The sequence below is a fragment of the Rhinolophus sinicus genome, linkage group LG04, assembly GCF_036562045.2.
Source record: "Rhinolophus sinicus isolate RSC01 linkage group LG04, ASM3656204v1, whole genome shotgun sequence".
NCBI lineage: Eukaryota > Metazoa > Chordata > Mammalia > Chiroptera > Rhinolophidae > Rhinolophus > Rhinolophus sinicus.
The window spans coordinates 188,562,870-188,586,779 of NC_133754.1; the positions used below are offsets into that span (position 1 = coordinate 188,562,870).

General features: G+C 63.1%; 1 protein-coding gene across 1 annotated transcript; it reads right to left on the reverse strand.

Moving 5' to 3' along the window:
* Positions 1-2,505: 2,505 nt before the first annotated feature.
* On the reverse strand, positions 2,506-22,455 carry ABCA2 (ATP binding cassette subfamily A member 2). Its single transcript, XM_074331407.1, has 48 exons — positions 22,262-22,455; positions 18,773-18,866; positions 17,577-17,688; positions 17,326-17,489; positions 16,915-17,039; positions 16,625-16,735; positions 16,109-16,327; positions 15,412-15,776; positions 14,991-15,150; positions 14,088-14,216; positions 13,824-13,991; positions 13,658-13,754; positions 13,305-13,478; positions 13,133-13,235; positions 12,949-13,063; positions 12,653-12,843; positions 12,347-12,497; positions 12,064-12,268; positions 11,785-11,949; positions 11,514-11,694; positions 11,203-11,415; positions 10,872-11,068; positions 10,599-10,781; positions 10,181-10,365; positions 9,752-9,872; positions 9,256-9,495; positions 8,967-9,173; positions 8,591-8,693; positions 8,165-8,484; positions 7,880-8,093; positions 7,682-7,787; positions 7,476-7,587; positions 7,341-7,401; positions 7,090-7,264; positions 6,826-6,941; positions 6,598-6,745; positions 6,398-6,521; positions 5,846-5,978; positions 5,643-5,760; positions 5,166-5,344; positions 4,946-5,087; positions 4,742-4,876; positions 4,513-4,616; positions 4,347-4,439; positions 4,159-4,261; positions 3,947-4,084; positions 3,635-3,841; positions 2,506-3,268 (listed from the first exon to the last, which is right to left on the reverse strand). Exons 1-48 carry the CDS (start codon positions 22,325-22,327, stop codon positions 3,233-3,235), a joined length of 7,308 nt encoding a protein of 2,435 aa, XP_074187508.1. The 5' UTR covers positions 22,328-22,455; the 3' UTR covers positions 2,506-3,232.
* Positions 22,456-23,910: the final 1,455 nt, after the last annotated feature.

The window sequence follows — 23,910 nt, forward strand, 5'->3', positions numbered from 1 at the left end:
GAAAAGGAAATAAACGCCAGCCAAATGCATGTGAGTGGGTTTCACCTCACTGGTTTGCAAGAAACAAACCAGAAAAAGTTCATGGTTGCAACGGGAAGACATGTGGTGGTCATATTTGTGGCAAGGATGTAGGGGACCCAAGTGTCAGCAGCCGCCAAGATGAGTCACCCATCTGGGAATTAGCCCAGAGCTATCCTTGTAAATATGCGAGGGATCTATGAACAGGTGTGTGCTGGGTATGGGACAGTCCTGGTGTGTCTCACTGGTCTGAGGTTTAGTGGTGTTATGGGCTGAATTGTGCTCTCCAGTTCACATGTTGAAATCCTAGCCCCCGGCACCTCAGAATATGGCTGTATTTGGAGATGGGGTGTTTAAATATGTGATTAGGTTAAAACGAGGTCATGACTACCCTCACAAACAGGAGATTTGGACAGACATGCACACAGGGAAAACACTGTGTGTACATGGGGGCAGAGACTGGGGAGGTGCTTCTCCAAGCCAAGGGACACCAGAGATGGCCAGATACCACTGTGAGCTAGGACAGAGCTGGCACTGGTGGTCCCTCAGCCTCCAGACACAGAGAGGAAATGTCTGTTGTTTTATGCTATGACTTTGTGGTCACTTGTCATGGCAGACCTAGCAGACCAATACAGGTGGGAGGAAAACACCCGGTCGATGGAAACAACGGAAAGCATCAGTATGTGTCGCTCCGAGTCATTGCTTGGATACATGTGGGAACGGACGCAAGGCGCCTCCTGTAGGATGACCGGGGGCGTGGACATCTGGCTAGTGCCTCCTCTCCATCAGCACCGATTGCATCTTCTGCCAACTTGCCATCGTCAGTTGTTTTTAAGAAGAGCAGAAACTCATGGTCACCAGCCGTGATTGGATCAACGACCTACCCAGGCCATGGATATCTCTGTGCTCTCCTGCCACATCCATGGCACAGCCCTGGAGGTGTCCCTGCAGTGACAGATGGGGGGCCTCACCCATGTTAGAAACTCCAGTCCTGAGCCCCCTCTGTGGGCCCTTCCCAGCGCCATCTTAAAGGCTCTGTGCTCAAGGGAGACAGTGGGGTGGCACAGGGGTCTCCCCAGGAACGGGTGCAGGTGCTTCCTAGCTCTGCCGCCAGGGGGCCGAGACGCAGCGAGCACACCCACTGCCCTGGAGAAAGGGTGGATCCAGACATGGGCGGGGGTTCCAAGCTGGCCTGGGAATTGTACCACAAAGTAAGAGACTGCCCTAAAACACGTCTGGGACTATTCAAAGGGACACAGAAGCCACTGTCGAGGGGCTGCCACTGGCCAAATCTGGGGCCATCTGAGTGTAAGAGTGATACTAGAGCTATACATTCACAAATGTTTGAAACAATAATTACAGGGGGTGCAAAAAAATGTATGCATGTTTTAAGAAAGAAAAACTGTATTAAAATTGTAATACTCAATATATACTGATAACAAAAGATGAATACAAGTCACGTTTGACTCTGCAATTGCAAGAGGTGCTCAGAGCGGTTCCCATCAGCGTCCAGACACTTCTGATGACGGCGAACAACTGCTTGAGCAACGCTGACCAAAGTGTCCACTTGTACACATTTTTTGGCACCCTTGGTATTTTGTGTATTTCACCACAATAAAGAAAATTTTAAAGATGATGATAATGAATGAGAACATGTTTTTTGAAACCCATGAGTCCACAATGACTATTTCTAAAAGCAGAGGAGATCATTGTGAGAGAAAATGACAGCTAATAAATGCAGGGGGAAAATGAAGTAGAAAACTGCCATTTTGCAGCCCCCATCGAGGTAAAAACGTTTGGGGTGTAAGCTGGCCATATGGTTCTCCAACTTCCTCAGGGGTGTTCTGTGTCCCTTCCAGTCCCCTTGAAGTGGTCTAAGGTGGGCGGCTGACTATGGCCAAGCTCACGGGGCGGGGCTCTGGGACCCTTCCTTCTGACCACCCTGTCTCCAGGTTCCATCACCATGGAACCCCCAGGCCCTGGGAGCCTCCACAGCACCTCCAAAGTTTGTACACAGTCCTGCCTGGACTTGGGTCTCAGCCTAGAGATCACCTCCTCCAGGAAGCCTTCCCACGGCCTATAGGAGAGGCAGACAGCCCAGCACACACCACCTACGGCCCCTGCATGGGCACCAGGCCCCTGGAGAAAGCAGCAGAGCACATAGGACAACACTGACATAGCAAAGCCCACTCAGGACCTGCCCCCAGGCCCTCACCATGAAAACCCCATTGTCCATTGGTGCCCCGAGCACAGGGAGTCCAGGCTGTGGAGGTGCAGAGGGAGGGGAGTGACGGATGGGCCTGCCTCAGTCTCCCCACCTGTAGCAGCAGGGCATTAGAGGTGTGAGAAGCCCACCCTCCTCCAGGCTGACCCCACTGTCCTGCTCCCATGCTGAGCCCACGACTCCAGGAAACTGCAGGGAAGCCTGCAGGGCAGGGGCCATCTGCATCCCAACACCCCACCCCCCACACACACAGGCCCACGTGAACTTTTTGTTTATTTATTTAAAACAAACATCTGTGCGTTATGTACAGGTCCGGCTCCTGGGTGGGTGGGCGGGCAGGGTGCCAAGTTGGGTGGGAGAGCAGTGGCAGCTGAAGGGGGTGGGGAGGGGTCTGATCTTGGCCTGGCCAGTGTGGCCAGCTTCTCCACTCCTGCTACCCAGCCCGCTGCCCTGTGGCAGCCCCTCCGTGATGAGCTCCCAGCATGAAACCAGGGTGAGGAAGCCTCTTCCTATAGCAAAACAAATAGGTGCCTGCAGGTGGGACCTAACCCACCCACACTCAGCCCTAGGCATGCGACAGCCAACTTCCAAATTGGATGTAAGAGAAAAGCCGGTTCAGGAAGCCAGGTCCAGGCCCGGCCAGGAGAGGGGCGGGTGGTACCTAAAATCCCGTGTCACCCCAGTGGCCCTGGGGATGGCGGGCAGAGCTGGGCAGGGGCAGAGGCGAGGGGCTCTCGCCCCAAGGCTTTAAGGCAGAGCAGGGTGAGGGTGTCACAGCCCAGGGCCAGGCCAGCCTTTGGCACAATGAGGGGAGGGTGGCATAGTGGCCACGGGCAGGGCTGAGGACGGGCAGGGGGCTGGAGGGGCTGGAGCCCTTGGTCCTGGACCTCCCACTCCAGGGCCCTGCGGATGGCATTGGGGCACAGGTGGGGCCTGGGCCACTGCCTGACTTCTGTCCCTCAGCCGCGTTGTTGAGCCAGCTCCTGGCGGTCAGCAGAGCGTGTCTGTGTTGAAGGAGAGCTGAGCCTGGTAGACAGCAGGCAGGCCAGGCTCAGGGAGGCATGTGGCACCCAGCACTCCCCCACCCCAGGACTGGACACGGTGTCTCCCTCCTCCACCTCCCAGTCTGGGGGCCACGGCATCTACAGCTCTTATGTCCCCTGTCCACCTCTGCGCTACCTATCTCCGAGGCCCCTCCAACTTCCACGCGCTGAAGGGTCACAGTGGGTGTGTGTCCTCTGCCTGTGCCTGTGATTCCCACGTCCACTCTATCCCTGAGCATCAGGTGGGTCCCTCTGTCCCTAAGCTGGAGACAGCAGCAGTCCCTGTGGCCAGTCGCCCAGATCCCGGAGCCTCTGGCCAGCCTGGCGCCGAGCCTGCACCCCGGCTCACCCGTTCCTCCTCAAAGCTGATGAGGCCCTCGTCCTCTGTGTCCAGGTCCTCAGCCTCCTCGGTCACAAGCGCCCGCAGCTCGGTGGGGGCAGGCCGTGTCCGGAACAGGCTGAGCAGGCGGCCCAGCGGGGACTGCAGGGCTGAAGGTGGTTCTGTCTCCTGCTGCTCCAAGTTGTCGCTCTGTTTCTTGGCGAAGTTCACAAATACCTGGTAGACAGAGAGGACGAAAGGGGTGTGGGGGATGGGGCGGGCAGAGAGGGGATGGGCAGGGCTGGCAGAGGTGGGGTGTGGGGTGGGCGGGGTGGCACTTACATTGTCCAGGGTGGTTTGGCTGACAGAGTAGTCCTCAATGCCCAGCACGCCCACCACCTGCTCCATCTTACTGAACACCTGAGCCAGCGAGATGTGCTCCGACTTCAGCTGGTACTGCACCTTCGTGTGGTGCCGCTCCTGGGGACGCAGAGGTCAGGAGGTCAGAGGCCGCTCGGGCCGTGCCCCAGCCCCACCGCCGCATCCCTGCCCACCTTGAGCACAGCCTCCGGGAAGTTCCGGTTGAAGAACCGCACCACGTCCTTCACGTACTGGCTGCTCTTGGTCCTCACCGTGATCATGTAGCCATCCCCAAACCTGCCGGGTAGGCCCATGCCAGAGCCCCCGTCACCCCAGGGAGCCACCCGCCTGCCCCACACCCACACGGGCTCCCTCCTCTCACCGGTTCTTCAGGTGCTGGATGCTGCCCAGACAGCGCAGGCGTCCGTTCACCATGATGGCCAGCCGCGTGCACAGCGCCTCACATTCCTCCATGCTGCAGATGGAGACACAGGGGCTTGCACTGGGTGGGCAGGGCAGGGGCAGGGGGAGGAGGGGTCCACACACACCTGTGTGACGTCAGCACCACTGAGCGTCCTGTCTTGATAAGGTCGAGGATGAGATTCCAGAGGAAGCGTCGGGCCTTGGGGTCCATACCTGTGGTGGGCTCGTCCTGGGGGTCGTGCCAGGCTTAGCTCCTGCACCTCCCTTACTCCGCCTGGTTCCCCCAGCCCGGCCACCTCCCACCTGGGCTCACCAGGAACACAAAAGTGGGGTACTTGACTCCCCCAGGCTCACCAGGAAGACAAAGGCAGGGTACCCGATGAGGGCGATGGCCGTAGACAGCTTTCTCTTGTTGCCTCCACTGTAGGTACCAGCTGGCTTGTCGGCATATTTGGTCAGCTCTAGCTTCTCCAGCGCCCACTTCACCACCTGGGGGAAGAGCAGGAGTCAGGGGCCCACCCTCCCCGCCGACCCCTGCCCCGCCTGGGCGACCCTTACCCGGGCCTCGTCCTTCCAAGGGATGCCGCGGAGCCGCGTGTACAACTGCAGGTGCTCCCGGGCCGTGAGCTCGTCGAACAGGGCATCAAACTGCGGGCAGTACCCCAGGCTCTGCTGGACCTGGAGCAGCTCCTTGAGCACACTGGGGACACAGTGTGGTCAGCACCTGGTGAAGTCATCCCACCAGCCAGGGTGCCCACCCAGGCCCGCACGCCCTCACCTGTGCCCGTTGACAAAGGCCTCGCCCCCCGTCGTGCTCTCGTCACCCGTCAGCATCTTGAAAGTGCTGGTCTTGCCCGCACCGTTGACCCCGAGGAGGCCGAAGCATTCGCCAGGACGCACGCCCAGGCACAGTCGGTCCACGGCCAGGATGCTGCCAATCTTCCGAGACTTGTACACCTGGCAGAGGTGAGGGGCTGCCCACTCAGAGGGGCAGCAAGGTGCCACTGGTGCACCTCACCCTAAACCGCATGCCCACCCGGGGTCCCGCCCCTGCCCAGAGTGACTCCCCGCACCCGTCCCCCCTGGGCCTCATCCACCCCTCAACCCTGTCCCACGGAGTCCTGCCTTGTCCTAGAGCTACATCTGGCACCTGCCCTACGTCTCCCTTAAGCGCATCCCCACATGGGCTCCACGCCCACACCCTGACCTCGCCCCGACACTGGAGGCAGCCCCTCTCCCCATGCCCGAGGCCCACCTTGGTCAGGTTCTCAATCTTGACCATGTCATTGTCGGCGTCCCCCCGCAGCACTCGCTGCCGCTCGCTGGCCACGTCCACATCGTCCTCCACAGGTTTGGTAGAAACTGGCATGCGCCTGGGGGAACAGGGGCGAGTGTCCAGCCAAGCCACCTGCCCCGACGCCACTGCGCTCGCCCACGCGCTGGCTGGCCCGCACTCACTGTGGCTGCCGCAGGAAGTTATACTGGCACATGATGGTGAGGAAGAAGCCCACGAAGCCCTCGACCGTCATGGCCACCAGCCCCCGGGTGACAATGTCCCACTCGAAGGGGGACTTCATCTTGTCAAATTGGCCTGTGGGGCAGCAGACTCAGGGCCTGTGCCTGGGACCTTGAGAGCCCCCATTTGCCCCCCACTCCTGGAACTCCCTGATCTCTGGAGCCAAGTATGACCCTCTCTGTCCTCCCCACCCAGAGGCACATGCTGTCCAGCCCCCCCACCCAAGGGTCCCAACTGCCCCTGCCCGCCCTGACCCCCACCCCGAGGTCCCCTGCAACCCTCCCACCCCCTGCCCTGTGACAAACCCTTGCGGGTCCCTACTGCCCGCCTGCCCCGGGCCCGCCCACCCGCCTGCCCTGGGCCCGCCCACCCGCCTGCCCTGGGCCCGCCCACCCGCCTGCCCTGGGCCCGCCCACCCGCCTGCCCTGGGCCCGCCCACCCGCCTGCCCTGGGCCCACCCACCCGCCTGCCCCGGGCCCGCCTGCCCGCCTCACCGATTTTGGCGTAATACTCATTGATGTACTCGTTGTAGGCCATCTCCATGAGCCCATGGCCCAGATTGTAGTTGGGGAAAATGAGAAAGCAGCTTTTCAGGTAACTGTTGACAACCTTCAGGTCCTGGAGGGTCACAGTGGGTCACAGGCACAGCCTCAGCCCTGCTGCCCCCCTCGCCCTGCCACCCTGCTGGCCGTACCTTGTCATGCTCAAAGAGCTGCAGCAGGAAGGTGGCCACAGTGGCCGTGATGCCAATGAAGAGATTGATGACGATAAGAAACACGTAGGCCGAGCTGGGGACCTCAAACCAGAAGGAAGCCGGGTACATGATGGGGGTGATGGACCACCTGCAGGTGGGCAGGTGGGTGGCAGTCAGCAGGCGCCTGAACCCACCCCGCACCCACTCCCCCTACCCGATCCCCCTTACCCATACAGCAGGAAGAGGGAGAGCACGGCAGGGAAGTTGGTGGGTGACGTATAGGCCGGCAAGTCGAACACAAACAGGATGATGACGCAGCAGGTTGCTGGGACCAGGTAGTTTAGCTATCAGAGCAGGGATGACTGGTGAGGGGCAAGGGTGAGGGCCTGGGGCAGGGGTGAGGGGCTGGAGGCAGGACAGGCGGGCCTGGCAGTGCACAGGGTGACAGGACGGCCAGGGGTCTAGGGGTCAAGGCCCTGGGGAGAGGCGCACCATGTCCCACACGTAGTTGGCCAGCCAGTAGATGACGGGGTTGCAGCCACTGACGAACTGGAGGTGCTTGGCCTTGGTGGACTTCTCGGCCACCAGGAAGACCACGAAGCTAGCCGGCACGAAGGACATGGCCACGATGATGAAGATGGCGATGACCACATCTGTGCCCTGCAGCCTGGGGGTGAGGTAGCCTTCAGCCCTGCCCTGGCCCGGTCTCACTGTAGTGCCCCCGCCCCTGCCCCCACACGTACAGGTAATCCAGGGAGAGGCTGGCACTCGTCTTGTTCATGGGGTGGTTGGTGACAGTGATGCCTGTGGCACAATGAAGGACAGCCTTAGGTACCTGCTCCACACCACCCACCCTCACCTGTTTCGCCCCGACTCACCATAGGCCGCTGGGTGGCCCTTGTTCTTGGGCAGGTTGGCACGCAGAATGGCGTTGTTGAGACTGTTGAGGTAGGTGGGCATGCTGTGGTAACCCTTATTGTTGTAGAAAACCTGGGGGGCACAGGAAGACCCCAAGAGCCTGTGGGTCCCTGCAGACCTAGGCGAGGGCCGGACCCCGTGGCGCCTGGGGCCAGGCGGTGCTCACCTGGGCTGCCCGGCGCACAGCCATCTTCCGCACCATGGCTGGGGCCCGGGCGCCAAACGAGGCCGGGATGGACTTCTGGACGTTGCCGAAGGTGATGGCCCCATACCTGGACAAGCAGATCGAGGGGCAGTGAGGCCAGGTGGGCAGTGGATGGGTGTCCCTAGCCCACAGCCAGCATGTGCCTCCAACCCAGCTCACCGGTGCAACCGGAAGCGGTCAGAGGTGAACAGCAGGTACTCGGAGACGTTGTGGCCGGTGATGTCGGTCAGGATGTCGCCTGTGACCACACGCATCTGGGGCGGGCGCCCGCCCACACCGCTGGGGCAGGAGAAGCCAGTGCCCTGTGTGGAGCAGGTGCAGCGGACAGGCTCCCGCACCAGGCGTGGCAGGGAGGGCGCTGATGTCCAGTTCTCTGTGGGCACAGTGGGCAGTCAGTCGGGCCTGCTCCATCCCACATCCCCAGGAAGCCCTGAGAGCCAGTACCTGGCCCGGAGGTGGGAGGCAGGGAGGTGTTCCAGGCCTGCAGCGGGTCCTCATCCTGGGACACTGGGGAGTCAGATGGAGCGGGCGAGGGTGGGGGTGGCACGAAGTTGGACAGAGGTAGCCCCTGTGTGAAGGATTCCAGGCACATGCTGTCGAAGAACCGTGCGGCCAGCAGACGTGACTCGCCACTGCTCAAGTTCAGCGTGGAGCCCAGAGAGCCGTTGGCTGGAGACTTGAGCACACAAGTGGCGCCCACACCCGATGGCAGCCGGAATGTGCTCATGAGCTGCTGGGGGCTGGCATCAGGCGACAGCTGAAATCTGGGGGAACCCGCAGCATGAGTCCAGGTGGGGAGATGGGTGCCCACCTGCCCCAGCTCTCGAATTTAGTCCCTGCCCACCGCAGCTACCTGGTGGGTGGCCTCACCGGTACTCCCGGCGCTCCTCGTTGGCGTAAGGGATGAAATTGCCGCGGGGCTGGGTATAGTTGTGGTACTGGGAGGGTGACAGGACCAACGGGGGCAGGTCACCTGGCAGGGTGTGTGGGGAAGCCTGAGTGAGTCCTGAGCGCCTGCCAGCAGCCCCATGCCCAGGTCCCTTAATTCCAATCCTATGAGGCCCAAGCTCGAGGCCGGGGCTCCAAGAAGGCATGAATCCCGCTGGGTGCCCACCCGTCACAGATGTAGTGCCCAGGCCCTGAGCTGGGAGGGCCCCGAAGTGGCTCAGGGGCAAGGCAGAGCCATAGTCCCACCCAGGTAGGATACTAGCCCCGGAAGCCCCTCTGCGCAGTGAAGCAGATGTACCGATCTCGGGGACGGAGAGCGCCACGGTCATGGCCACACAGACAAAGAAGGCGGGGAGCAGGATCTGCGAGGACAGTGCCTTGGAGTTGCGGCGGGCGCAGTGGAAGCGCTTCACCAACAGCCCGTGGAACTGGCGCAGCTTCAGCCACCAGCCTTCCAGCTTGCGGCTCCCCTGGCCAATCCGCGCAAGGGCCTCCGCCTCAGCCTCTGTACAGGGAGGCAGGGCTGAGCAGGCAGCCCAATGCCACCCTCCAGGGACCCTACCCAGCCCCACCCAGCTGCCCCCCACCTTGCAAGCTGACATTGTCGGGGTCCTGCAGGTTGTTGAAGAGGGGGCGGTAGTCGCCGTACACATCGGCATAGCCAGCTCCCTCATCCCCACGGGCAGAGCCCACTGAGGACGTGGACTGCAGCGATGCCTGTGACTGGGTCAGCTCCGCACACCGGGCCAGGTTCCCTGCGTGAGCCTCCCCCAACGAGGCCAGGCCCTCTGTCCCCGGCAGCATGTCCTTCCTGGACTCCTTCACGTCTGCCATGCAACAGGGGCCAGGGAGAGGGGAGAGAGGAGGAGGCTCGGGACTGCCTGCCACCTCCACGCCTGCCCCACGCTCATCCACCCACCTGGGACCCCCCAGCCCCAGGACGACCTTGGGGAGTCCTAGGCCTTTGTTCTCAATCAGGATTCTTGGCCACCAGAAACAGGAAGAGTGAGCAGCCTAGACCTGAGTTTCAGCCTGGTGGGGTGGGGTGGAGCAGGGCAGGTCAGCGGCTCAGGAGCCTCTCACCAGCCTCACTGTTCTCCAGCGACTGGTCTTCCTCTGACACCTTGAGAAACACCTCCTCTAACGTCGTGTCCATGAGCCCAAAGCTGCTCAGGTGTAATGCGTCCAGACTGCACTCCAGGTGCTGTGAAAGGGCTGGGTGAGGCCCACAGCAGAGTGGGCCAGAGGGCGGGCTGTGCCCTGCCCCTCCACCAGCCCCACTCCTCCACCAGTGCCATCCCATCAGCCCTGCCCCTGCATCAGCCCTGCCCCTCCACCAGTCCCATCCCATCAGCCCCGCCCCTCCACCAGCCCCGCCCCTCCACAATCCCCACCCCTCCACTGGCGCCAGTTCTTCCACCCCCACCCCCACCCCCTACCCCCCACCCCCACCCCGTGCCGGGCCTCCCCCAACTCCTCAAGCCCCACCTGAACCCCGCCCTGCTTCCACACCTGGAAAAGGCGCTCGAAGGCCCCCTTCTTGGCGGCCTCGCTGGGCAGGATATAGGAGAGCTCCGTGCTTGTGTCAGAGACCAGCAGGCAGGAGGCCACATGCTTGCGGATGAACTGGGAAACCTGGGGCTCTGAGCAGCTGCTCAGCTGGACCCGACCTGGAGGGCTAGACATCAGCCCTGGCTCTAGAATAGGGGAGTAAGGAGAGGCTTCACCCAGGGGCTAGGGAACAGGCATCCTCTATGAGAGCACACATAGGTCCCGGTGGGGGCCTGGGGACAGGGTGAGCCAGGCCTAAGCAGGCGTCCTGGGCCCACTGGGGAAATGGTAAGGGCGTAGCCCTTCTACCTCACTGGTCTTGGGAACAGATTCCTGGGGCAGCAGGCCCTAGACCAGCTCAGGCGATCTCAGCACAGACCTTGGGGTCCCCCTGGCTCAGCAGGACGCTTAACCAGCGTGAGGCGGTAGCCGTCCCCATAGGCGCCCTTGAGGAACAGCGGGGAGCCACAGCACTTCAGCTTCCCGTGGGAGATTATGGCGATGCGATCCCCGAGCAGGTCAGCCTCGTCCATGTGATGGGTGGACAGGAGGATGGTGCGGCCTGGGGGATGTGGGATCAGGGTTAGAGGGTGGGGGTGGGGCCGGGTGGGGCCAGGCAAGGGTACCCACACCCACCCAGCGTCCTGCTCACCAGGCTTATACTTCAGGATGAGGTCCCAGATGGCACGGCGTGCATAGGGGTCCACACCAGCTGTGGGCTCGTCGAGTATGATAGCGCGGGAGCCACCCACAAAGGCAATGGCCACAGAGAGCTTGCGCTTCATGCCACCCGATAGCGTCTGCACCAGTGAGTGCCGCTTGTTGGAGAGCTCCAGGTCTTCAATCATCCTTTAGGCCAGACAGAGCTCGTGGGACCAGGATTGTGGGAACCTCAGCCACAGCCCCTGGGCCACGCCCCACCCCTGGGCCCCACCTCTGCCCCACGGACCCTCCCCTCACACCCTGAACCCCACCCCACCCACTTGTCCATCTCCTTTCGGATCTCCCCCTGAGCCATGCTCTTGAGCCGGGAGTAGAACCAGAGGTGCTCCTCCACTGTGAGTCGGTCAAAGAGCACGTTATGCTGTGGACACATGCCCAGGTTCTTGCGGATCTCATCCATCTCCGTTCGGATGTCATGCCCATAGATGGTGGCCGAACCCGATGTGGGCGGGAACAGACCAGTGAGGATAGACCTGGGCGGATGGGCAGGGTCACAATCCCCACCTCCTGCAGGAAGCCCACCCGGCCGCCCACTTGGTCAGGGACTTCCGACCCAGCCCCTGACACTCACATGGTGGTGGTCTTGCCGGCCCCGTTGTGGCCCAGAAAGGACACCACCTGGTTCTCATAGAGGTTCAGGCTCAGCTTATTCAAGGCCAGCTTCTTGTCATTCTTGTAGACTTTGGTGAGCTTGTCCACGCAGACTACTAGAGGCAGGTGGGTGGGCTCCTCCTCCATGCCGCGAGTCTCCTCTGTACCACAGCCACAGGTCAGCACTAAGGCTGCCCCAGGTCCCCGAAACCCAGCGACTGCCCCAGCTTCCACCCTGGCTCCCGCCTCACCCAAGCGCCGACTCTCCATGGCACAGGCTTGGTCCTCCTCCATGACGCTAAGGCGCGAGGCACGAGCCCACGGCCAGCTCCACTCCCACGCCTCTGTCCGCCCACTGCCCAGCCAGTAGGACTTCTGCAGTGGGAAGTACCAGGGCCGGGGCAGCCCGTACATGCCTGGGGGTTGGGTGGGGGGGAGACTGAGCCAGGGCCTGGTGTTACTGGCCATGTGACCCCCCAGGGAGCTGCAGCCTACCCCCATCCTCACCCCTCCAAAGGGCTGGCCGGTACCTGGATGCACAGCTTCAATGTACCATGTGAGCACGCCATAGACAACCGCATCCACCATCAGCATTGTGACAGCCAGGAGCAAGTTGAAGTCGTCCCCTTCCACAGGTGACTGGCTGAACGTGTGCCACTGGATGCCTACACCCGCCACCTCGTACAGGGCAAAGTACTTGGAGCCCAGGCCAAAGGCTGTTGTGGACATCAGGGACTGAGGAGATAGTGGTGTCAGTGGGGGGAGGGGGACCGCCGCCACGCCCCACCCCGCCCTGCTCACCGTGACCCTTACCGCAATGCACTTCTCGAAGGCAGTGATCTTATCGTGGGCCACCTCCTCGCGGATTGCCACGTACATGTAAGGCACGTAACTCAGGAAGTAGATGATGCCGCCGCAGGCCGAGGCCAGCTTGGCCTTGGAGTATAGCACGGACACCAGGAAGCTGGGGCAGGTGAGGCCATAGGCTATCAGCCACACCCGATGCCTCCTCAGTCCCCTTGCTGGGGCACAGAGGGGCTCCAAGCCGGGCTGTTTCTGTGTTTTCTGGGTAAACCTGAGGGACACTCCCTCCCAGTCCACCAGTCACACAATGCTCACCAGAACATGATGGTGGCCACGGCATAGACGGCCAGAAAGAGCCAGATGATAAGCACATGGCTGTGCATGAGGACTTGGCCGTACTTGAGGATGGCGGTGAGTGCCGTCACCGAGATGGACAGCTGCACAAAGCCAGTGATGAACCAGGCCACCCAGTGCACGGCATTGTTCAGGCCCATCGTCTTCATCACCTGTGGCCAGGCGGGCAGTAAAGTAGGGAGCCTTGGGGCAGGGCTGGGTGGGAGAATGCCCGCAGCTGCCCCCCACCCCCACATCTCCCTCTGCCGCTACCCCACCTCCTTCAGTCGGTGCTCCTTTTCTGCTACAATGTGCTGGATGGTCATGGCCACGGAGTAGACCCAGGAAATCACCATGCAGAGTGGCATCATGTGCTCGATGACAAACAGGAAACTGGGGTGGGAGCAGGGGCATGAGGGGTGGGTTCGGCCCTGCCTCCACCCCCAGGTGCCCCGAACTCACTCATCCCGCGTGTAGCAGGGGTAGGGGAACATCTGCACATAGCTGCCCGGCTCCACCACATCGTGCCCCACAAAGGTGTTGATGATGGCACGCTCCATCATATCTGTGGGTGGGGTTGACCGTCAGCAGGTGCGGTGGCCCCGCCCCCGGCGACCCCTGGGGCGGGCCTCACCCTGGATCCAGACGAAGCCATACAGGAAGTAGAAGCGGCCCCCGGTGTTGGGCCCCGGCCGCCAATAGGCCCGGCGGATCTCGTTGGTTTTCTCGGTGAAGCTAGAGTTTTGACGAATCTTGTAGTGCACATGGGGCGGCAAGGAGCCATCCTTACGTGTCTGGAAGATCACGCCTGGGACAGGACAAGGGGCAGGATGGGGGGGATGAAGGGACCAAGACGGGGGATGGGGCCTAGCAGAGAGCAGGCAGGGACAGGAGTCGGGTGAGGTGGAGCTGAAGAGGAAAGGGCAGGGCGACAAGGGGCGGGATGGGGAGGGGCTGCGGAAGGGTTTAGGGGCCCTCCCGGCTCACTGGCGAACACTGTGACATTGTCCTGGTAGGCCTGGTTGAGGGTGTAGTTGACGATGCTCTCCTCATCCGGGAAACCCTTGAAGATGTCCACGCTCACCTGGGGGGAGGAGCATTGTTGGCGCCGGCTCTGGGCACCAGCAGAGCCACGTATGGCTGGCCCACCCACCTTGGACATGAACTGGATCCAGCCGCAGGCTGCATTGTCAATGGTATCCAGCTGCTGCAGGAGGGCAGAGCCATTAGGCAGCGAGAAGTTGTCCTGGCGCAGGGCGGGCGGCAGCTCCTCCAGCGAGAGGTTCAGTGCCTCAGGATGCAGCCGCAGCTCCGCCACGTACTGGGGGCAGAAGGCTAGCTCAGAGGGTGGCCTGTGCTGGCCACCACCCAAGGCACAGTGGGCTCCCCACCACCCCCAGCACGGGCCCCCTGGCACCTGCTGCAACCAGAGTAGGTGCTGCTGCAGCCTGCCCTGCTCCAGGAAGCTCCGGATCTCGGCCGAGATGTTGAGCCAGACCTGAGCATAGTGGGTCACGTTGCCCACAAAGGCAAAGGTCTCGTTGGCCTGCAGAGGTTGAGGGCACGGAGCATGGGGCTCACTCGAGGACCCCAGCCAGCAAGGTCCCTCACCTCCCCCAGCAACAACCACTCTCGCTCTGGCCTTGCTTCCACCTGGAAGCTTCAAGCCCTCCCCCGCGCCGCTGTTCTGCAGGGCCCCCTGAAACTCGCTCTGACCCCCCTCCCAGGGCAGCATGGTGCCCCACTTCCCCTGCTCACCTGCTGTGCGCTCCCCGCTCCTTTCTCAGACCCCTTCTCAAGCATCCTTTGAGCAGCACTAACACTTGGCCCTCATCTTGCCCACACTCAACCTAGGGACCCCCGCCACAGCCTCTCCCCTTCCTGGGCCATTTCCAGCTCTTGTTTCTACTTGTTCCAGGACCTCTCTCCTAGGATGGCCATGAACACCTTGCCCTTAGCCAGCCCCAAACTACCAAGCGGCCCGGCCCACACCTCGCCTACTGGACACTGCTCTGGAAGGTTTCTGCATGCGGCCTATCCTCCTTCCTCACCAGCACTGACTGGCCCTGGCCACACCCAGCCAGGCCAGAACCCTGTAGCATAGCAGCCCATGGGTGCATCCACACTGCAGCCCCCACATGGCCCTGAACCCTGAACCCGCCCACAGCCCCACATGACCATACAGGAGCTCCATGGCCTGGCTGCAGCCTTCCTATGCCAGTTCTACTGACCCCTCTGCTCAGGGGTCGGTAGACTCTACTCCAGCTCAGGCTCCAAAGGACATATGCAGCTCCAGCCCCGGAAGCGCAGACTCACACACCTTGAGGATGACGCGGTCCACCTCGGAGCCCGCTGGCGCGTACAGGATCTTGGGGTTGCTGGTCATGAGGTGCACGAGGAGGCCCAGGTTCCGCTGCTCCTTGCTTGTGAAGCCCAGGGAGCTCATGTTGCCTCGCCTCAGCGCCTCGGGCTCAATGGTGCTATGGGGGTGGGGCGGCCGTTAGCGGTGGAGGTGGGGCTTTCCCGGTGAGGTCTGGGGTGGGGCAGGGCCTCAACGGTGGGAACAGAACTACAGGAGGGGGCGGGACTTCAGAGTGGGTGCCGTGTGAGGCGTGGAGTTGGGGCGGTGTGCCAAGTACCCAGGGGACACGTGGCGGAGTCACTACCAGGCCTTGGGGTCAGGCCTGGCCCCATCTGCCTTGTTTGCTCCCACCCCTACCGGTTCCCTGAGTCCCACCTACCGGTTGTTGCCACACAGGATGGGCTGTAGGGCAGCCCAGAGCTGCACGAAGGCGGAGCACTGGCCCTGCTGTGCGTCAGAGGCTGGGGACACAGCTGACGGGGCACCCTCCTCGACCGTGGTGTTGGAGCTCATACCCACCCCGGCCCCTGTGCTGTTGGCTGTCCCGGCAGGGCTGCTGGCTGGGGACCCAGGAGCACGGCCGGTGCACGCGCCCTGCGGCAGCAGCAGAGCCAGGGCCGAGAGGACGTCCACGTCCTGCAGAACTTTTTGGGCATCCAGCAGGTCTTCTAGCAGTGCCTGCAGGCGCCGTGGGGGAGGTGGCTGCTGCCGTGGGGCTGGACCGTTGCTGGCATCCAGGCCCAGCTGAGGGGAAATGGGGCATGTGGAAAAATGCAGGCACAGGGAAGGGGACAGGCTGGGGACTGATCTACAGGTGCGTGACATGTCAGGGTGGAACAGGGAGCACCCTAGCAGAGGGACATAGGCTGCGGGGCTGAGTGAGCGTCTGCAGCCTGGGGCTAAGGGGAGCACTGGCTATGGGCTGGGAGACACAGACTGAGGTGAGGACGTTGGGCAGGGTGGGGGCGCGAGGGTGCTGGACACCCAACCACAGGCACACCTCACTCACAGCCTCAGGTCCAGGAGGCCCCCAGGAGTGCTGGCACGTCCTCCAGCCATGCAGCAGACATGCTCACCTGCTGGGCGACCTTGGCCACATCCAGCTGATTCCGGAGCTCAGCGGCCAGCCCAGAAAAGCGCTGGGTGCGGGCTGTAGCCTGCCCACTGCAGACGGCGTCCCGGTAGCCCTGCAGCGCTGGCTGCTGCCCCTGGGGCACAGTGAGGATACGGCCCAGTTCCCTGGAGCCTGGTGCACACGTGAGCTGCTCCAGGAGGGCAGGGGCAAACAGCAGCTCCTAGGGGCGGATGCAGGGGAGTGGCTGGGAGGAGCCCCAACTAGGAGGAGGCCAGAGCCCCACCTGTCCTACCCATCGTGCCAGGTCTGAGACTGCCCAGGGTCTCCAGTGGGGTGGGGGGGAGACACACATCACCATCCTGCCTTCCTCCCGCCACGCCAGTCACAAAACCCCGGGTCACTCCCTCACCCAGAAGGGGCTCAGAATGATCCAGGGGTCCCCTTTCTGCACCCACCAGGCAGAAACATCCACCCAGAGGCAGACAGCAGCCTCCCGTCCCAGTAACAGGCCCCTCACCTCCAACCGGAATAGGGAACTGGCACCCAGGTGTCCCCAGGGCTCCTGACCCCTGGGAAGTCCTGAGTCCACATCTAGGACAGGCGAAGGGCCAAAGAGCAGGCGATAGACCTGGGGTGTGAGGGGGGCATGGCTCAGGCTGGGGGTTGCCAAACCTGGCCCCAGAGCTGCCTCAGAGCCCTGCACACCCCCCTCCCCGCAAGCAGGAGAGGGCAAAGCAGAGTAGCCAGGGCTGGGAGCTGCCCCCAAGAGCAGACGCACACTCACTGACAGTGCTTGGTCCACCTCACCTCAGGCAGGTCCACCTGAGCAGCCAGGAGAGCCCGGGCAGTGCTGTTAGGCAGCGACAGGTTCTGAGACAGGAAACGCCACAGCTCCCTCGGGTCCCTGGCCACCGAGTCCAGAGAGAAGGACACTGGACAGGCAGGAGGACAGCTGAGGGCCCGCCCTGAACAGGCTCAGAGCCCAGATCCCGGGCGCCACAGCTCAGCACTGTGGCAGGCAGCTCAGCCAGGCCCATGAGCTCGTGCCCTGGGAACTCAGAGCAACGTTTTAGATGGCTGAACCCAGGCATGGCAGGGTCACCAAGCCGGGCTTCCAGCTCAGCTGACCCTGTAGCTCGGGCCCCCTCCACACACACACACACACACACACACACACACACACTCACACACGTACTGCCCAGCCTACCCTGCACATACCTGCGGGCCTGTCCAAGCGGCTCTCCCTGGTGGCAGGGCCCAAGCTGAGGGCCTCTAGGTGCTGGTGCAGGGCCTCGAGCCCTGAGCCCAGGCTGGGCCGCTCCGGGTCGAAAAGGTTTCCCTCCTCCACCACACGGTTGAGGCGCTCCAGCAGCTGAGTGACCCTGCACCACCATCAGATGTCACCCGCCGGCTGCCAGGCCCTGGGGTGGGGTGGGGAACGGGTGGCTGGGCTGGGGGGTGGCACTCACGTGGAGTTGGAGTACTGCAGGAAGCCAAACTCATCCCGCTGGCCATCTGGGCACAGTGACTGCATCACAGGCAGGATGCCAGCGGAGGTGAGGGGCGCTGCTGTGTAGAAAGCTGGGGGGGACAGGGTGGGTGAGAGGGCCCAAGGAAGGAGGGGACAGAAGGAGGGAAGAGAAGGGAGGAACCACGAAGGGGTAGGGGGAGGAAGACAGAGGCCAAGAAGAGAAATCAAGAGAAAGTCAGGAAGGAAAAGCAGCTTCAGGCAGCAGACAGGAAACACAGGGCCAAGAGTTCTGGTGCACATGACCCCAGCAGGTCAGAGGTCGAGTGGCGTCTTCCCATCCAGTCCCTACAACTCTCAGAGCACCCCTCTTCCCTTAGCCAGCCAAGGCCAAAGTGACCTGACACCCCTCCCCCAGGAACGCAGGCATATCTCTGCCCACATAGCCCACGGGAGCACATGGGGTTCCCTGCTGGGAAGCGACCTCTGACCTCTCTGGCCAACTGGTTAGCAGAGTGAATGCAGGAACCTACCAGGGTCTCAGAGGAGAGCAGCCAGATGCCCCAGCCCCAGCCCAGGTGCCCCAGCCCTGCAAGGCAGGACCAGGCGACCGACCCCACAGAGAGAGAGACACCCTGGGAGTCTGAGCCCCTGTGGCCCTTCACTCCCACCACCCACTCCCCACTCCCGAGAGCCAGCTGTTGCTGACAATGGGCAGGGGCTCTGCAGGACCCAGCGGGGCCCAGAAAGGCTGTTAATGCAAGCAGGGAGGGTAGGGGTGCTCAAGCCACACCAGGAGGCCCCCCAGGGCCATCCTGCCGCTGTGCCTGGGCCAGCAAGGAGGAGGCGGCCGCTCACTTACAGACTGCATGCGGGCAGCGGAGGACAAGAGACCATGCAGGGGAGGGGCAAAACAAAACAGAGGAGAACAGTGAGGAACGGGCATCTCAGTCACTTGTGGTCACCAGCCAGCCACCACAGCCAGCCACATCCTCCAGCCCCGCCAGGAGGCATGGCAAGGGACCACGCGGGGGCACAGAAACATGGACTGCCCGGGAGGGGGGGCCAGTGGGAACTGGGACACACACGTGTGGTCACGTGCACACACGACATGCGTGCATGATGCAGTGAGGACTGCCTGCCCTGCCTCACCCCACCCTCACAGATGTGCCCTGGGCCCACCCCAAGGACCCTCACCTTCCTTCACAGAGATGGTGGGTTTCTTCTGCCGCAGCCCCAGCAGGATGAAGAAGAGAACCAGAGGGATGAAGATCTCGAAAGCCAAGACCCACTGGAAAGGGCGGGTGGAGTGAGGCCACCTGTCCAGGGCTGGACAGGACAGGACAGACCCCAGCCCTCCTCTCCCTGCCAGACAGACAGAAGCCCTCCTCGCAGGGCCAGTCCAGCCTGGCCCAGCCCCCACATGCTCCCCCAGGGGCCACAGAAGGTCAACCCAGGCCCTTCCTTCAACGGCCTTTTCGAAGGGCAAGCAGGGAAGTTGTCTGGCTCAAGTGAGAATCAGGCCTCCTACCCCACAGCCCAGGTCCCACTCGCCACGCCGAGGGCCAGCAGGGACCAGTCAGCCAGCTTGCCATCCACTCTGGCCCATGCACATGCCCCGCCCATCTTCTCGGGCAGGGCCTAGGGAGATGAGGCCTGACTGGAGGAGGCCTGGTCAGGGGTCTGACAGTCCCCAGTCCCCAACACACAAGCACCTCCTTCTGCCACAGCCCCTCCCTCACCCCAGGTGGCTCAGTGTTCCTAGGATAGCTCCTACGATGCCAGGCTGAGCCCTGTAGGGGCCTGATGTGCGGGAAGGAGCTGGGGAGGGTGGGAAGGGGGACGCAGGCTTCCTCTGTTTCACTGGGACAACGGAAGGACTTCACTGCTCTCACCCCCACCTCTTCTAGCTTGGGGAGGGGGAGTGGGAGGAGGAGGAGGTCCTCAGGCCAGCTGCTGCTGGGGATGCCTGCCCAGCCGAGGGCGTGTCCTGACCCCACCCCCACCCAGCTCTTCTCAGATGCATCAGATTTCCTTCATCCTCACTCCCCACCCCAAAACAGACTTCAGAGCCCCTATCCCAGCAGCGCTCTGTCTCACCCAGGGCGTGAGCCTCTCTCCCCTGGGTTGGGGCAGCTGCTGCTATGTTTACTGTGCTTGGACAAGAGTTCTCTGTGGTCTGGAACACCCTACACCCGCCCCAGCCTGTGCCAGCCTCCACCCCCTCCCTCAGCCAGGATCCAGCCCTGGGCTGGCCCAGGAGGTGTCACAGACACCCACAAGGCTGGGGACAGGGGCATGCCACATGTATGCATGCCACAGGGCGAGGGTGGCTGCTTGCAAGCAGCGACTCAGGAGGCCGAGGTCATGGCAGTGGTGTCAACCTCACCCACACCCCCCGCCACTGGGCACCTCCACTGCGTAACTGCAGCAACAGGCCTCACTGCCTCCTCATTGCTATAGCAACGGCTGCACACGAGCTGCTAGGAGCGGGAGGAGGAGAGGCCTGCTGGGCAGGCAGGCGGGCAGCCAGAGGGGCATCTGGTTACAGGCAGGCAGCACAGGTTCAGCCCCACCTGGCCGGCAAGGTGCTCACACCCTGTCCCTTGCGAGCAGCTCAGTGTCCCATGTTGTCCCTGGGGCATGGGTGCCCGCCCTGGGCCTGAGCCCCCTCCTGCTGTGTCAAGGGCGGCACAGGTGAACCTAAGGATGGAGTTACTGCCTCCCACCTGGGTGATTTGGTGACAGTAATCTAGTGACTCCCCCAGGAGCAGCCAGTGGCCCCAGGGTAGACCCATGTCCAGCTGACTATGATAGGCCACACCCACAGATGGAGAAACTGAGGCACAGAGGGAGGGAGAGTGAGCGGCCCCAGAAGTCCTTGGTTCCTACACTCCGGACCAAGCTTCCCACAGGGTGCACCCCATTCCCCCAGCGAGGTGCACAGCACATAGGGCAAAAGTAATGTCGACCAAGCCCAGGGGTCCAACTCTGAAGCCCAAGATACTTCCGGGAAGGTGGGGGTCCAGCAGGAGCGCACCCTGCCTCTGGGCAGCCCCAGCCCCATAGTGCCAGCTGGCAAGGCCTTGGCCACCCTGAGGAAGAAGTTTCGGTATACTACCCAGGCCCCAGGACCACCATGGGGCAGGGGCACAGGAAGGTCTGGGGGAGGCCCAACCCAGCAAGTGGGGGCCACTCCTGGGTGTAGGACAGTGGGAACCCCTCCTGCTCGCCAGGTGCCCTGCAAGTCACTACTCCTTTTCCTGAGCCTTGGGGTCCCCAGTGGATTCAGGGTACATCATTCCAGCCTCTGCTCCCAGCCCCCATGGGCCCCTTCCAGCCAAGAACCCTGGGGCTGATACTCATGCATGTCCATATGCCAATCCCCCTTCTTCTCCCGAGCCCCACCCTGCTGTCCCCAGTGACCCAAAATCTGGGATGGAGAAAGCGGCATCAGAGGCTGCCTGGGGCTGCAGGCCTGACCCAGCGCCAACCAGCCCCTGGCGCCCTGGGCAGCGAGTGTACCCAACCCTGGCTCCCCGCCAGGGCCAGGTGCCCAGAGAGATCCTGGCAGGTCACGGCGATGACAGCCACCCTGCCCTGTGCACTTCAAAGCCCTTCTCAAGGAGAGACCCAGGCAGAAGCTGGTTGGCCCAAGGGGTCCCAGGAACAGGTGGGACTGGAGCCGCCTGGGCCCCAGGTGGGCAAGAGGATGCCTCCTTCTCAGGCCCCCACTCAGACCCTGGCCTACTCCGGGCCCCATCCTGGAAAATCCCCAGGGCCCATTCAGAAACCCAAGCTGCCCAGGCCTCTGATGCGTGTGATGCTGCCCTTCCTGGGGCAGGAGCAGTGAGGGCCAGCATGACGACATCCACACCGCCCCAGCCCTCTTCTCATCAAGGCTTCTGTCCCTGACATCTGCTGTACCCTGAGCTCTCAGACCCCTGGTTGCCCCAAGCACATGGCAGAGGACTGGAGAGCCTGCTGATCACAGCTCCAAACAGCACGATCTGGCCCCCAGAGGAGGCTGTGTCAGGGGGATCAGACAGTGGATCGGCCTTGGGGAGGACTACCCCAAAGGACAAAAGGGTGTGGGGACTCGGGCTGGCCGAGGCTGGCACAGCAAGGACATTCCCAGTGGTGAGAAAGCAATAGCCAGGACTAGTTGACAGGGGAGGCTGCCCAAGGACAGAAGAGTGGTGCAGGGAGGGAAGGGACAGGGTCTCCGCAGGGGCTCCAGAAGGGCTGGGCCAAGAGGCCATAGAGCCTCTGAGCTGGATCAAGTCCCCCAGGCCAGCCCCCTGTCATGGGAACCAGGGCCTCCCTCGACCCCAGGGTCCCAGGGCCACCTACCCCCTCCCCCGCGCCCCTTCCCCGAAGTTGGCCCTGAAGAGCGCTCTGCGGAGGGCGCCCGTGACTCAGCCGAGCACCGCGAATGTCAGCGGGCGCGGCAGGCAGGCTGGGCACGGCCGAGCCCCCTCGCCAGAGGCGGGAGAGCGGGCAGTCGCAGGCGGGGCCCGGCTGGGAGGGTCTCCGGCCCGCCTCCCGCCCGCACCGCCCCCCGCGCCCGCCTGGGGTCTGCGCGCGCCCGACCCGGTCCGCCGCACGTGCGCGCGGGGAACTGGCCGCTGGTCCCGTTGTGCGCGGCCTTGGCGGACGGCAGGCCCGCGGCGCGGGGTCGCTCACCGGGCTCCGACGCTTCAGCGTCACGTTCTTCCAGAGCAGCAGCTGCAGCTGATGCAGGAAGCCCATGGCGGGGCCGCGCTCCGGTCGCCTCCGCGCCGCGGCCCGCTCGTCTGCGCGTCCCGCTGGACCCGCCGCCCGCCGCGCTGTTCGGCATCGCCCGCGCGGGGGGCGGGGTCTCGGCGCCGGGACCGGCTGCACGCTGGCTCCGCCCCGGCGGCCGCAGCAACAGCCACTCGCGCCTGCTCCCCGCCCACACCGCCCCCGCTTAAAGGCGCCTCGCTACGTCCGACGCCCCGCCCCCGGCCCGGGAACCCCGCCCGGAACCCCACCCGCCCCGCCCCGCCCCGCCCCGGCTCCGACGGATCCTGGAGCTCTAGCCCTCCACCGGAGGCTCCCTGGTCACCCCCATCTCGCCAGGCGCTGTAGTGATGTGCCCAAGAGCCCACATCTAAACCCAGACCCCCGACTCACCCCTTCCAGGGCGCTCTTGTCCCAGGGTCACCAGGCCTGAGCGCAGCCCTCACCGCATTGGAATCTTGCCGCAGAGGCGCCCCAAGGTGGTTACTGGCCCCGAGGGCGCCCTGAGGGGATGCTGCGGGAGGTTCGGCTCCTACCAGGTCACCACCTCCGCCCACCTCTTTCTCAGTACTGGTGGCAGGAATTTCATCTGGACATAAGAGCCAGGTCCCAGTTCCTGCGAGCTGGAGGGACAGCCGCCACACTTGGCTTGGGGAGATCTTAGCCCTGGCTGGAGATCCCACCTGTGCAGTGCGGCCACTGCCCTCAAGGCTCCGAGTCAACATTCCGCCTACCTGGAAGCTTCCTGCCCTGCGCCCCATAACGGGGTGGGGCTGGTGAGAGGGGCGGCAGGTGGCCTGTGTCACATCTGTAAGAGTTTCCTGTGCCCCTTGTGAATGAGCCGCTTGGTAAACCACATGGCAGGATGGGACTGGCTGGGCTCTGCGGGGCTGCGCTCTCTGTGCATCAGGAGGAGGGGAAGGGACCTGCTGGCCGCCCAACTGCACCCTGGGCAGGCAAGGTGCATGGGGAGACTGAGGCTGCCCCTCTGTGTGTGGCTCATTTTTCTCCCCATATCCGAGGGCGAGTCTGGCCTGTGCACAGGGAGTTTGGAGTCGAGTGAATTCCGCAGAGGTGATTTGGTGCCTCCTAGAGCGAGGCTGCTGCTGGCTCCCCGGGAGGCGCCGCCTTAGTTGGATGGGGAGGTTGCAGAGTGGATTCCGAGGTGGCCAACAGAGGGCAGCAGAGGGCTGGCCGGCTCCTTGCACTAACAGGGTGGCTCTCATACCTCCTCCCAGCCTGTTTCCCCACTTGTGAATAGGAGCGGTTGGAAGTATGATGTCCAGTGTCTGGGGTGCACCCTTGAGGGCCGCAGCTCCCCCCCCCTTTCTTTGAAATGGGAGGAGAGGTGGCCTGGACAGGTAAGCAGGGCACAATTGCCCACCCACCCTACCATGCGGCAGGAGTACATTTCCTTCTCCTCGGTCAGCACCAGTACGTGGGGCTAGGTCAGGGCAGGAAGTCACTGGTAGGCCTTTCCCACAAGCCACTGCCAAGAGGGAAGGCAGCTTCCTGCCTCGACCTGCTGCCCACCCCCACATAGGGCAGGGACAAGTCCCAAGCTTCTGTCA

What these genes read in the sequence shown, in the direction of transcription:
- ABCA2 (XM_074331407.1), bottom strand. Translation starts at nt 22,327, where the DNA reads ATGGGCTTCCTGCATCAGCTGCAGCTGCTGCTCTGGAAGAACGTGACG. An exon ending in TGGCCAAGGTCGCCCAGCAG is followed by an intron (nt 15,777 to 16,108) that starts GTGAGCATGTCT and finishes ATTTCCCCTCAG; the next exon opens with CTGGGCCTGGATGCCAGCAA. An exon ending in GCCTTTGTCAACGGGCACAG is followed by an intron (nt 5,088 to 5,165) that starts GTGAGGGCGTGC and finishes CTGTGTCCCCAG; the next exon opens with TGTGCTCAAGGAGCTGCTCC.